Source organism: Rhinopithecus bieti, unplaced genomic scaffold, assembly GCF_001698545.2.
Source record: "Rhinopithecus bieti isolate Rb0 unplaced genomic scaffold, ASM169854v2 scaffold_7580, whole genome shotgun sequence".
In the NCBI taxonomy this organism is placed as follows: domain Eukaryota; kingdom Metazoa; phylum Chordata; class Mammalia; order Primates; family Cercopithecidae; genus Rhinopithecus; species Rhinopithecus bieti.
The window spans coordinates 964,911-979,917 of NW_016805470.1; the positions used below are offsets into that span (position 1 = coordinate 964,911).

Here is a 15,007-nt window from a genome sequence, read left to right on the forward strand (position 1 = left end):
AAAAAAAAAAAAAAAAAAAAAAAAAGTTAGCTGAGCGTGGGGGTACACACCTGTAGTTCCCGTTACTCGGGAGGCTGATGTGGGAGGATCACTTGAGCCAGGGAGGCAGAGGTTGTTGCAGTGAGCCGAGATGGAGCCACTGCACTCTAGCCTAGGTGATGAAGTGAGAACCTGTCTCAAAAAAAAAAGAAAAGAAAAGAAAAGAAAAGAAACACTCTTCTGTACTTTTTCACATCTTTTACAATGAGTGTGTGTTACTCTTAAAATCGAGAATGCGATCAATGTTATTTAAAGAAGAAAATAGGGCCGGGCTCAGCAGTTCATGCCTGTAATCCCAGCACTTTGGGAAGCCAAGGTGGGTGGATGACCTGAGGTCAGGGGTCTAAGATCAGCCTGGCCAACATGGTGAAACCCTGTCTCTACTAAAAACACAAAAATTAGCCAGGCGTGTTGGCAGGCACCTGTAATCCCAGCTACTCTGGAGGCTGAGGCAGGATATGTGAACCTGGGAGGTGGAGGTTGCAGTGAGCTGAGACTGTGCCACTGCACTCCAACCTGGGTGACAAGAGTGAAACTCCATCTCAAAAAAAAAAACAAATTAAATTAATAAGTACATAAAAAAGAAGAAAACAGGTGTGGCCCACTCTGAGAAGGAAAGCATTTACCCCAGTATATGAATGTCTCTGTGTGTTTGTATTTCCTCCACTCATACTTGTGTCATTGTGTTTCTGCACAAGGTACTGATGGGCATGCCCTATGGGAGTATTCCCAGAAAGACAGTGCCTCGGGCTGAGGAAGAAAAGGCCATGGATTTTTCTGTCCTTTGGGATTTTGAGGTACTATTGTCAACATGCCAATGAACTTCCATTTGTGATTATAAAGCCTAAAGATTGCATGGATAAGTAAGAAATAGTGCATGTAATTATTGAAAAACCATTGCTTTAATAAAAGAGGATCCCAGCACTAAGCTAAATGAGCTTGCAAACCATGTCTCTGCACAGTCCTCCCGGGTCTCCTTCATGCACTGCTCTCTCCAGCCACACTCTGATGGATGTGGGCTCCCCATGCGGCCACTGCGCCTCTCTGTCTGCCAGGTCTCTGCAAGGTGATCTCACAGTATGGTTTTCTTTCCTCATTCCCACATTAAGACCCCAGATCTATCTCCACTCCAGGCTTCCCCCAAGTTTCCCATGACATCTTCAACTGAATGTCCTACTTGCTCTTCAAATGCAACGCCTATCCAGCCAAAATCCACATCTCTTTTTCCCATCTCCTTTACTGGAATCACCATTCATCCAATCATCCATGTCTGAAGCCTGAAAATCATCCCACACTTCTCCCTCTTCCTCACCAACCACCCCCCACTGCCATCCAACCAACCACTAAATCTGAGCCTACCTACTAAGTATTTCTTAAATATTTTGCAAACCCAATTGTATTAGTTCATTTTCAGACTACTACCTGAGACTGGGTAATTTATAAATAAAGGGTTTTAATTGACTCACAGTTCCACATGGCTGGGGAGGCCTCAAGAAACTTGCAATCATGGTGAAAGACAAAGGGGAAGCAAGGTGCTTCTTACATGGCAGCAGAAGAGAGAGAGTGCAGGGGAAATGCCAGACACTTATTAGAACAACCGGATCTCACCAGAACTCCCTCATTATCATGAGAACAGCATGGGGGAAACTGCCCCCATGATCCAATCACCTCCCACCAGGTCCCTCTCTCAACATCTGGAGATTACAATTCAAGATGTGATTTGGGTGGGGACACAGAGCCAAACCATATCACCAATTAAGAACCTTGGCTTTCATTCCATTTGGGAATGGGAATCAGTGAATATCTGAGGAGGAAGAAAATCAACGAATATCTGGACTGAGTAAGAAAAAGCCATGGAGTTTTTCATCCTTCGGGATTTCAAGGTGCTATTGCCAACGTACCAATGAACTTCCATTTGTGATTGTAAGGCCTAAAGATTGCGTGTGTAAGTGTGAAACAGTGGACTTAATTATTGAAAAACCAGTGCTTTAATCAAATAGGATCCCATCATTAGGCAAAATGCTTTTTTCCATGTCTTTTACCTTCACTTTGAATAATGTCCTCACTTTACCGGGACTACTGTCACAATCATCTACCTCTCCTCCCTGCCTTGGCTTAGCTCCTAAAATTTCCATTCCCTTTGTTGCTGGAGTGATCTTTATTAAATGCAGATCTGACCCTGTCACTCCCCTACCTCAAATTTTCATTGATTCTCATTCCCAACAGAATAAAAGCCAGTGTTCTTAATTGGGTTTACAAAAGAACTGTTCATGACCAGGCTGCTCCCTACCTCTCCAGTCCCATGTCCATGTAAGACCTCACACTTTAGTGCCCCAATGCCACCGAGCTTTGGGGAAGTCCCTGCATGCATCACACACTGTCACTGCCTCTCTGCCTTTGCTTATGGCCCTCTGTCTGCAGCACTCTTCCCTCCTTTGTGAACTTCACACCCCCATGCCTCTAGAGGCTTAGTCTGCAGCTCCAAGGGCTTGCTAAGGCTGGGAGGCATGGTTGTAGTGCCTCCCACAGCAAGTCATTGCTGCTGCCATCCTTCACTCTCAAAGTCAGATTGGAGACCCTTCAGAAAGTTATTTGGAACAGGGGTTCCCAACTATACTATTACTAAGGATTCCTTTATTCTTTTTTTGTTTTGTTTTTTAAGACAGAGTCTCCCTCGGTTGCCTAGGTTGGAGTACGGGGGCATGATCTCTACTCACTGCAACCTCCACCTCCCAGGTTCAAGTGATTCTCCTGCCTCAGCCTCCCAAGTAGCTGAGATTACAGGCACCGGCTATCACACCTGGCAAATTTTTGTATTTTTAGTAGAGATGAGGTTTCGCCACATTGGCCAGGTTGGTCATGAACTCTTGGCCTCAAGTGATCTGCCCACTTCAGCCTCCCAAAGTGCTGGGATTATAGACGTGAGCCACAGCCCCAACCCCCATCCCTGATTGTATCCCAAATGTTAACAACACTCTCCTCTCCCTCCCATGTCTCCATGTACTCTGTGTAATGAGGAAACAGAGAGAATGAAGAAGAGAAAGAAGGGGAGACATGGAGGGGCTCTGGAGCTACTGGAGGAGGTGAAGGGAAAAACAAGCACATCTAGAACTCTTCCTTTGGCCCCTTAGACTCGGTTAAGACTCTGAGAAAGAAATCCCTGGTAGAATGGACGTGTCTGGTGACCACCAGCTCTGAGCTTATCAACCCAGAGCATTTGGCTTTGCTGTCCCCAGGGCTATATCAAGTACTCTGCACTCTTCTATGGCTACTACAACAACCAGAGGACCATCGGGTGGCTGAGGTACCGGCTGCCTATGGCTTACTTTATGGTGGGGGTCAGCGTGTTCGGCTACAGCCTGATGATTGTTATTCGATCGTAAGTATGACTGTCTCATCCACAGGCTTTGACTTCACAGCTACAGCTCACTCCCCTGGCCACTCTATGCCTACCTCCCTTCTGGTGGGGCATTCAGAGAGAAAACAGGAAATGAACACAGAAAGCATATGTATATTATAATTTGTGGTATGAAAGACATGAACCAGGTCATGTGGGATGTTCTGGGAAATAGGATTGAAACTACCCCTTTGAATGAGGCTGAGAACACCAGCCATGCTGAAATTCTGGGGAGCAGCATTTTAGACAAAAGAAGAGCATGTGCAAAGACCCTGAGGCAGCAATTAGCCTAGTGTTTGCCCCAAACTGCCAAAAGGCCAGTGTGGCTTGAGAGGGAGCATAGTACCTGGTAAGGTAGGGCTGGAGGTTTGTCAGGCCTGTTTCTGCTTTTCTCCAGAGCTCAGCTTCCTCCACAAAACTCTTCTGCTCCTCCAAACTCTAGCTTGTGTGTCAGAACCAAGGCTGGCATATAGAAAGATACAACCAATAAACTTATACTAAATAAACGTATGTGGCAATGATTAACCATGGTGGCCTCTCTGGCCCCAACTTTACTTGTCTCTGTGGTCAGAAGTGGCCTTTTAGTATGTCTGTAACACTTAATTCATATTCTCTGAAGAAAAAAACGTGGCCCAGCCCATGGATTGATCCTTCTTCAGAATCAGGGGACCCCATCAGCTGTGGCTGGGGGTTGCGGGGTGGAAGGCACTGTCTCCTACACAAACCTATCCACCTGGGTCCATTCTCCCTTCAGCACAGACATGAGGAGTCGCTTCTCCCAAAAGAGTGTGGGTGGCTGAGTCTCCAGGAGAGGAGTGGAGCTCTGGGTAGAGTGAAGCCTGGGTAGAGCCCCTGAAAGGGCAATGGGGACGCGGGGCTTGGCTTTCTACCACATGGTCTCAGGCGGAAATGCTGCTGTTCACAAGGCCCTGCCCATCACCCGACAGTGACCACTGGGTGATCTCTGACTGCACAGCGCTATCAGGCAAAAGGAAAAGAACAAGGAGACAGGCGTGCTTTTATTCTTAGCCCTCATGTTGTTGCTTTTTCCCTGTTCTCATCCCAGATAAGTATAGAAATATGGAATGTTTTTGTGACAAACCAAAAAAGCTAACTAAGTCCTGTGGAACAGCAAATCCAGAAAGCCAACATATTAGGGAAGATGACAAACCCCTCCCCGTATCTTACAGCACACCTGCTTGGAATTCTGTGATTCCCACAGGGTCAAACTCTAGGGAGCATAGGTTGAAGACAGGTAGGATGAAATAGGAAGGTCCAAAGTGCTTTCAGCCAAACTTGCTTAAGAAAAGGATATATGACCTGATTGTATTAGGATGGTGCAAAAGTAATTGATGGTTTTGAAATTAAAAGTAGTCCTGGGCCGGTTGTAATCACACTTGTAATCCCAGTACTTTGGGAGGCCGAGGCAGGCAGATCACCTGAGGTCAGGAATTCAAGACCAGCCTGGCAACATGGCAAAACCCCATCTCTACCAAAAATACAAAAAAATTAGCCAGGTGTCGTGGTAGGTGCTTGTAATCCCAGCTACTCAGGAGGCTGAGACAGGAGAATCGCTTGAACCTGGGAGGCGGAGGCTGCAGTGAGCCAAGATCAGGCCACTGCACTCCAGCCTGGGTGATAGAGCCTGTTACCAAAAAAAAAAAAAAAAAAAAAAAAGTAGCACAACAAAATAGCACCAGCCACCTCAGTGGGTTTTGCATTTTATATCAGAAATATATATATATATATATATGTTCTATCCAAGCAAATAGATGGCATAGAAGGGAATGCTCCTGTTTGAGAATAGACTCCCAGTAAAGGGTTCTCAAACTGCATTTGCAGGTGAGTCAAGCCACAGGAAATTAGGTATAGGGAAGAAAACATGGTCACGTGTCCTGTCTCCTGCAGGCCTTTTATTACCTAACTGACACCATGTGTGCTTGCAGGGGACTCTGAATTTGTGGGGAAAGGTGCCCTGGCTATCCTAAAAGCTGTCTTGGTTCAAGTCCCTGCCTGGCTTGTTTTGTCGCTGAATGTCAGCTACCTGTTCATCTGTTACCTGTGTCCAAGACTGGCTTAGGCCAAGGTTCCCTGGGGGTGACACAGCAGAAAGAGGGCAGACGTTGCAACAGTCCTGTGTGCCCTACAGGATGGCCAGCAATACCCAAGGAAGCACAGGCGAAGGGGAGAGTGACAACTTCACATTCAGCTTCAAGATGTTCACCAGCTGGGACTACCTGATCGGGAATTCAGAGACAGCTGACAACAAATATGCTTCCATCACCACCAGCTTCAAGGTAGTCACCCCAGGGCAGTTCCCACTTCCGGGGGAACTCTAGGACCCTTTGATCATTGAGAGACTTCTCCCAGCTGGGACACAGAAAATAAGGTCCTCAAATAATTTGTGGCAAGAGCCTTCCCAGAAATGTGAGCCCAGTAAGTAAGAATGCTCTTGGCTTCAAGCCCTTAAGTAAGAATGCTTGTGGCTGGTACCCACTGCCTGTTTCTTTTCTTTCTTTCTTTCTTTTTTTTTTTTTTTACAGTGTCTCTCTCCCATTGCCCAGGCTGGAGTGCAGTGGTGTGCTCTCAGCACACTACAACCTCTGCCTCCTGGGCTTAAGCGATGCTCCTGCCTCAGCCTCCCAAGTAGCTGGGACTACAGGTGCCTGCCACCATGGCCAGCTAATCTTGTGTGTGTGTGTGTATTTTTAGTAGAGATGGGGTTTCACCATGTTGACCAGGCTGGTCTTGAACTCCTGACGTCAAGTGATCCGCCCTTCCTCACCTCCCAAAGTGCTGGGATTACAGACATGAGCCACCACACCCAGCCTGTCTGTTTCTTAATACGACAGAGTATCCTGGATGCTGAGACCTGGTGCTGCCTGTTTCTACATGAAACACCTTTCTGCTGGAATAAGTGGAAGGACGCATTTGGGGAAAGCATTTCTCAACCTTTTCTGCATACTACAATCACCCAAGGAGCTTAAAAGATCTCCTGGGATCCACTAACAGAGACTCTGATATAACTGGCTTGGAGTGGGGTCCTGACATTGATTTTTCAAAAGCTCCCCAAGTAGGCCGGGCGCAGTGGCTCAAGCCTGTAATCCCAGCACTTTGGGAGGCCGAGACGGGCGGATCACGAGGTCAGGAGATCGAGACCATCCTGGCTAACACGGTGAAACCCCGTCTCTACTAAAAACTACAAAAAACTAGCCGGGCGACGGACGTGGTGGCGCCTGTAGTCCCAGCTACCCGGGAGGCTGAGACAGAAGAATGGCGTGAACCCGGGAGGCGGAGCTTGCAGTGAGCTGAGATCCGGCCACAGCACTCCAGCCTGGGTGACAGAGCGAGACTCCGTCTCAAAAAAAAAAAAAAAAAACCCCCCAAGGGATTAAAATACCCAGAAAGAGTTGAGAATCCTGGTTTGGAGGTGTGGGAATAAAGAAATCAACCCTGATGGCTGCACCAAAATCTCAGAAATCACCACTGAACAACTTATTCATGTAACCAAACACCACCTGTTCTCCCAGAAAACTGTTGAAATTAAAAAAAAAAAAAAAAAAAAAGAATTTGAACTTGGTAGTTGGAAAATAACAAAGAGAGAGAAAGGGAGACAGAGTGAAAGCTTGGTGATGGAAGGCTAGCAATATGGTCTGCGCAGATCAGTCCTACAGGGGCTGAGGTGGGCAAACCTTTGCAAGTGTGTAGGGTTCTGACTGAGAGGGTTCCTTCACAGACCTTGCCTCTACTTTATTTATTTATTTATTGAGACAGAGTGTCGCTCTGTCACCCAGGCTGGAGTGTAGTGGCAAAATCTCAGTTCACTGCAACCTCCGGCTCCCGGGTTCAAGTGATTCTCCTGCTTCAGCCTCTTGAGTAGCTGGGATTACAGTGCACGCCACCACGCCCGGCTAATTTTTTTTAATTTTTAGTAGAGTCATGGTTTCACCACGTTGGCCAGGCTGGTCTCAAATTCCTGACCTCAAGTGATCTGCCCACCTCGGCCTCCCAAAGTGCTGGGATTACAAGTGTGAGTCACCGTGCCCGGCCCATGTCTCTACTTTAAAATCACAATTTATTTTCTTAACAAGAGATTTTTAAAATATATATATGAAGTGCTGCTGACAAAGTTTCCATCATTGTCCAGTGAGACTGGGTGTTGTTTATTTATGTGACTGGTATAAAAACAGGCATAGGGCGTTCTGAAAACAAAACAAAACACAGTTCCATGAGATTATGAAAGAGCCAGAAAGTTTCCTGTGTGTACCTGTCCAAAAAAAAGTACAACAAAGCAGAAAAACCCTTCTGAGGGTGCATGATAAATAAAGGACTATTGCAGGGTTCTAAGCTGCAGTTGAAGCATATGTATAATTGAGTGGTTGGGTTTGCATATTAAAAAAAAAAAGTATTTTAGTAGAGGTGGGGTTTTACCATTTTCGCCAGGCTGGTCTCGAACTCCTGACCTCAAATGATCCACCTGCCAATCCCAGCTACTCGGGAGGCTGAGGCAAGAGAATCACTTGAATCCAAAAGGCAGAAGTTGTGGTGAGCCAAGATCGCACCACTGCATTCCAGTCTGAGTGACAGAGTGAGACTCTGGCTCAAAATGAATGAATGAATGAATGAATGAATGAATGAGATGTTAAAAAAAAAGATGAAATTAACCCTATGTTTCTTTCAATCCACATACAAATAATTTCTTTAGAAGAGAGGTTTGAGGAGGCCTATAGAACTATAGCTCATATAAAATAACCATCCAGCTGGGAAGCAAATGAATGAAGGCCAAAGATGTAATGCTGAAGCACTGCACATTGTACTTTGCCCCTGTGATTGTAAAAACCATTCCAAGTTCTTCCTTTTTCTTCTTTAATCAAATTTATTTATTTATTTATTATTTATTTATTTTTGGAGACAAGGTCTCACTCCGGCTGGAGTGCCGTGCTCAGTTAAATTTTTCATTTTTTGTAGAGATGGGGTCTTTCACTATGTTGCCCAGGCTGGTCTCAAATTCCTGGCATCAAGCAATCCTCCCTCCTTGACCTCCCAAAGCACTGGGATTATAGGTGTGAGCCACTGCATCCAGCTCCCATGTCAAGTTCTTTATGGCTCAATATTTCTCCTGTCTGATCAGTTTCCCCCAGGCCCTAGCGAAGCTCACATTTACACTGCAACTGTGCTTTGTTCTCTTTTCTTTGTCCCTCTCCTCTCTTGAATTCCTTCCTGCTGTCCACTGACTGATGCCTGCAGATGGCAGGGATACCCACTAGGAAAAGGGCTTGAGCTCAGCAACTCACAGCATGGGTTTCCCAGCCTAGAGCCTGGTGGGCTTTGTAGTGCATGGAGCAGGGTGCTGACTCTGTCTCCTCTCCTTCTTCTTACAGCAATGGGGGGCTTATGGCCACTTCCATCCAAAGCCAGGGTAGGGGTGATTGGGGGCTTCGACTTTTCCTCCAGGACTGTGAGAAAGGGACAAAGAAGATTAATGTCTTTGAAACACTTTGAACATGTGAGAAGTAAAATGACTTCTTTTGTGAGTTTATTAAAAGAGATATAATATACTTGTATAACAGAATAGAGGTGAAAATTCTGTGAATTAAGACTTTGGGGTCTGGGAGAGTTCATTTTTCATCCTGGTTCTACCACTTACTCTCTGTGTCTAGGGCACAAGTTTAATAATCAAAAATCAATTTTTATATACTAACAGAAAACAATTAGAAAATTAGTTTAAGGCCAGGCACAGTGGCTCATACCTGTAATCCCCGCACATTGGGAGGCTGAGACAGGTGGATCACCTGAAGTCAAGAGTTCGAGACCAGCCTGGACAACATAGAGAAAACCTGCCTGTACTAAAGATACAAAAAATAGCCGGGTGTAGTGGTGGGCATCTGTAATTCCAGCTACTCAGGAGACTGAGGCAGAAGAATCGCTTGAACATAGGAGGCAGAGGTTGCAGTGAGCCGAGATCATGCCATGCACTCCAGCCTAGGCGACACAGCGAGACTCTGTCTTAAGAGAGAAAGAAAAAAGAAAAAAAGTTTAAATTCTATTGATAATAGTATCCAAAAAAAACATAAAATTCCTAAGTATAAATTTAGCCAAAATAATGTACAAGACCATTACACCAAAGGTATAAAATAATGCTGAAAGAAATTAAGAAACCCTAAGTAAATGGAAGATATGCTATGCTGATGGATTAGAACAGAGGTTGGCAAACTATGGCCCACAGGCCAAATCCAGCCTACTGCCTACTTTTACAAATAAAATTTTATCAAAACAAAGCATTCGAATGTATTTACATCTTGTCTATGGTTGCTTTCATGCCACAATGGTTGAGTGGTTGTGTGAGAGACCATATGACCAGCAAACCAAAAATACTATCTAGCTTTTCATAGAATGAGTTTGCCAACCCTTGATTAGAAGACTCAATATTTTAAGATTCAGTTGGAATCTATTTGACCTATAGACTTAATGTAGTCCCAATCAGTTACTGAAATCTCTCTGGGCCTTAGGGTCTGTAATACGGGCAATAACAGTAACTATTCTACTGGTTTGTTGCTGGGATTAAGAGGCACGATGCGGCCGGGCACAGTGGCTCATGCCTGTAATCCCAGCAGCTTGGGAAACTGAGGCAGGCAGATCACCTGAGATCGGGAGATCAAGACTGGTCTGACCAACATGGAGAAACCCCATCTCTGCTAAAAATATAAAATTAGCTGGGTGTGGTGGCACATGCCTATAATCCCAGCTACTCGGGAGGCGGAGGCAGAAGAATCACTTGAACCCAGGAGGTGGTGAGCCGAGATTGTGCCATTGCACTCCCACCTGGGCAACAAGAGCAAAACTCCGTCTCAAAAAAGAAAAAAAGAGGGACAATGCATGGAAAGTACCATGTCTGACTCATAGTGACTATTTAAGAAATCTAAGTTTTTCTTATATGTACTGGAATAGCAATAACAACAAACGTATTTTTTACAGAAAATAATTCTCCATAGGGCACAGGGCATTACATCATCTCCTCTGTATTATTTCATTTCTGGAAATATAGAAAGTACTATTTTCAGGGACCCAACAGCCATGGTTCTGGCATTTCTGGCCTGACATTTATGCACATCTCATTTTCACACATTAAGGAATCAATAGTGGATGAACAAGAGAGTAACAAAGAAGAAAATATCCATCTGACAAGATTTCTTCGTGTCCTGGCCAACTTTCTCATCATCTGCTGTTTGTGTGGAAGTGGGTACCTCATTTACTTTGTGGTGAAGCGATCCCAGCAATTCTCCAAAATGCAGAATGTTAGCTGGTATGAAAGGAATGAGGTAAGAACACATCTCTGATGAAGTGAAGGTTGATGGCAAATACTGAAATCACTGGTTCCTATGCCATTCATTTGATTTATTGAAAGTCTGGATTATAGGCTTGTTTTAATAAGTGAAATTACATCCCTTTCCAGTCAAATAGCATGAATAGCCTGAACAAAAGTCACCTGTTATTAGGTTTTGGAACTGGTTTTACAACTAGAAAACTGGATTAGCAACTGGATAGCCAACTGTGCAACACCAATTACTAACGAGGTGATCCTTTCCTCACAGCTTTGCAGTTCCTTACGTCATAAATCAAGTGCTTATTAATGCATCGGTGTGATTCTGGGCTCTCTTTTCTATTCCTATTTGTCTATTCCTGCACAAATAAGAAACTGATATACTATGCATTTACACTATGTCTTAATATCTGATAGAGTGAGTTTTCTCATCAAGCTCCACCATAAAACGCATTAAGGTTTTATAGTGATAACATAGAATCCATAAACCTCTTTTGGGAATTTGACATCTGTGATCATTTGTGAAAATGGCTACAAATTCTTCCTGTCATTTTATGCACATCTCTTTGCTTTCCTTTGCACATTCATGAAGAGGTATCATCTGTGTCCCCCATCTTTTGAATCCACCTTAGCTTGGTCATGTGAGTTGGTTTAGCCAATGCAACAATAGCAACCATGAAACGTGCAGAGATTTGAAAAGTGCTTGTGTAGTGAGACTTGCTTTTATTGCTTTTGGAAACCCTCACACCTTCATCATGTGAATAATCTCTGGCTAGCCTCCTGAATGATGAGACACACGGTCTATCTCCCCACCCTGGCCAATAGCCAGTAAACCACCAGATATTTGAATGGAGCCATCGGCTATCAGCAGGTAAGGCCAACAAAAGAACACCCAGTTAAGTCCAGTTAAAAAAAAGAAAATGCTGCTCCACAGAATCATGAGCTAGAGAAATTAATAATAAGAGTTTATCTTGCATTCAAACTGCTATTTAAAAAAAGAGGGCAGCCTATCTCCTCCCAACAAAGCAAGAAAGGATATAAAAAAGGAAATATGGAATTGATAAGAGGACAAATATAAAGCACAAAATCAGATTTAAATCTAAATATATCAGTGATTCTAATAGATGTAAATGGATTTGATGCTACAGTTTGAAGACAATAGTAATTAGATCAAAAACTGTTAAAGCTATGTGCTATTTATAATTAACTCATCTAAAACACCGGGACACAGAAAGGTTTAAAATAAAAGAATGGGGCCGGTGGTTTCTGCTAAGGGTGGCCTAGGTTATTTGGATCAAGTAACCAATTAAAAGCACTAAAAATGCTGGTTTAAAGAAAAAGCATACCTTGAAAACACTGAGGATCTGAAAACACAGTGAGAGACCCCCAAGACCAATTTTAAGTGAAAGCCTGTGACCAGAAATGTAAGGGGAGTATCAGTACCAAGTCTCTTATGCTCTGAAGGCAAATGCTGACTTTTCAAACACTTGTTCCTGTGCTGTAGTTCCATCCCACTAGGGCCAGTGTCTTAACCTGTGTTGGGTTAATTAGGTTCCTGCAGCCTTGATGTGGTGACTCTGTCCTAAGTTGGGAAGTTTCACAATGGCCAATTAGCAGTTCTCGAATTCCCAATTTATTTCGAGGCCTTCATACCCCATCAGTCACTCGACTAATATTCAACACACAGGCAGTAATAAAAGGGAGGTAACAAACCACAACGATGGCTCCAGATCAACAGATGAGCCGAGTGGATCCAGAAGTCATTCAGGCACTGGCCAGCAGAAGCAGGCATCGCTGTTTCTCTCTTGCAGAGCTTCCAGCACTCGATGCCAAAATCGGGAGAAGGTTCCAGAGTTCTCATGGGCAGAGCCTCCAAAGGCTTTTTGAACAAGGTCAGGTCCTGGCTGCTTTTATGATCCTCCCAGAGGGGTCTGTTCTCTTTATCTCAGCCAACCTTTCATTCTCTATCAGTTCATTTCAGGAAATACCAGGCAGCAGCAGGTGTTCACTTATCACCTCAGTCCATTATATACATGCTTATCACTTTGAGAGGGGGTGGAACAACTTCACTATGGGCTTAATGCTTTTTGACATGACTGACTCCATTTTGAGACATTAGGATCACAAATTATGATGTATCAGTTTGCTAGGACTGTGATATCATTATATATTTCTTATTATATATTGGTCTGCTCCCAGTTTCTGGCACACAGCCCCTAAAACCCTTGGAATCTCTAGAGTGATCAGTGTTTTTGTGTATGCCAGTAAGATGACTGGTGGCTGGAAGCTCCTGGATAACCTCTGCATGTGGGTTGGCTGCCAGGGGAACCAGTGATTAGAAAATTGGAGCTTTCGGCTGGGCACGGTGGCTCACGCCTGTAATCCCAGCACTTTGGGAGGCTGAGACGGGCGGATCACGAGGTCAGGAGATCGAGACCATCCTGGCTAACACGGTGAAACCCTGTCTCCACTAAAAAAAAAATACAAAAAACTAGCCGGGCGAGGTGGCAGGCGCCTGTAGTCCCAGCTACTCGGGAGGCTGAGGCAGGAGAATGGCATGAACCTGGGAGGCAGAGCTTGCAGTGAGCTGAGATCACGCCACTGCACTCCAGCCTGGGCAACAGAGCGAGACTCTGTCTTAAAAAAAAAAAAAAAAAAGAAAATTGGAACTTTCAGCCATATCCCCTCACCTCCAAGGAGGGGAGAGGGGCTGAGGTCAAGTTGATCACCAATGGCCAGTGATTTAATCAATCATGACTACATAATGATGCCTCCATAAAAACCCAAAGGGCAGTGTTTGAAGAGCTTATGGGTTGCTGAACACGTGGAGTTTGGCAAGCCCAGAGGGTCTGGAAGCTCCAAGCACCTTGCCCATACCTTATCCTACAGATCGCTTCCACCTGGCCATTCCTGAGTTATATCCTTTGAGATAAACAGATAATCTAGTAATTAAATTGTTTTCCTGAATGATTTGCTCACTCTAGCAAATGACCAAACCCAAGAAAGGGGTTGTGAGAATCTCTGCTTTATAGCCAAATCAGACAGAAGTTGCCAGTAACCTGGCGACCTAATACTTGTGATTGGCATCCAAAGTGGGGGCAGCCTTGTGGGATTGAGCCCTTCACCTGTGGAGTCTGTGCTCACTCTGGTTAGTGTCCTAATTGAATTGAATTTTACGCTACCCAGCTGGTATCAGAAAATTGGTTGGTATGGGAAAAAATGTGGTGTCAGAAGTGTCCTGGAAGTAAAGTGTTGAGAGTATGGAATGAAAAACACATAGGCTGCCACAACAAAGCACCACAGACTGAGTAGCTTAAACAACAGAAATGTATTTGCTCACCGTTCTGGAGGCCGGAAGTCCGAGATCAAGGAGTTGGCAGCTTTGCTTTCTCCTGAGGCTTGCAGGGGCTGTCTTCTCCCAGTGTCCTTCTGTGACCTTTCTTCTGTGCATGTGCACGGAGACAGAGAGAGATGTCTGGTGTCTTTTCCTCTTCTTAGAAGAACACCAGTCTTATTGGATTAGGTCCCACCCTTGTGACCTCACTTAACCTTAATTACCTCCTTAAAGGCCCCATCTCCAAATAGTCACATTGAGAGTTACAGCTTCAAGATACAAATTTGTGGGAGGGGGAGGAGGAGACACGATTCATTCCATAAAGTCCAAAGAGACAAAGTTTCCAAACCAGGACTTTTCCATAATAGGAGGAGGGGAAAATCTCCCTAAGTTGACCTCACCACCTCTCTCCCAGGAGTTAAGGCATTCAAGGTATGGGTGAACCTCATCTGACCCTCCTCGCACCTCCAGTAACTACTGAGGGGGCAGCTTCCTGTTTAGGCTGGAAGTGGAAAAGAGAAGGAAAAGGTGCTGTCCCCAGAGCCTATGGCCTCAGACCTTCCACTAAGCAGACTTGTATCTGGGGCTCTCAGCCCTTGACTTTGGTTTGAAGCGTTGTAGATGGTAGTGTACCAGGCACCTGGCAGAACCAAGCTTAGAGCCCCTCTAATTCAGCATGTACATATCTAGGCCTCAAAGAACTCCATAAATAATTATTAAAGGTCAGTGACCAGAAAGAAGTTAAAGGTTACCTGGTATACAAGAAAATAAGGCAAAATGATAGACGTGCTTCTTTTACCTACATGCCAAGATTTATTTTCCTTTTTCTTTAAAGTCCATTAACTTTACTAAAGAACACGTCTTGGTCGCAGTGGCTCAAGCCTGTAATCCCAGCACTTTGGGAGGCCGAGACGGG

At 44.7% G+C, this 15,007-nt stretch overlaps 1 protein-coding gene across 1 annotated transcript in view; it reads left to right on the top strand.

Annotated features, from left to right (window-relative positions):
- TMC2 (transmembrane channel like 2) overlaps nt 1-15,007 on the top strand; it is a 124,656-nt gene that overhangs the window by 64,220 nt on the left and 45,429 nt on the right. The window contains 4 exon segments of the mRNA XM_017872526.1: nt 738-836; nt 3,276-3,418; nt 5,586-5,733; nt 10,567-10,755. Coding sequence (XP_017728015.1) covers nt 738-836; nt 3,276-3,418; nt 5,586-5,733; nt 10,567-10,755 — 579 coding nt within the window.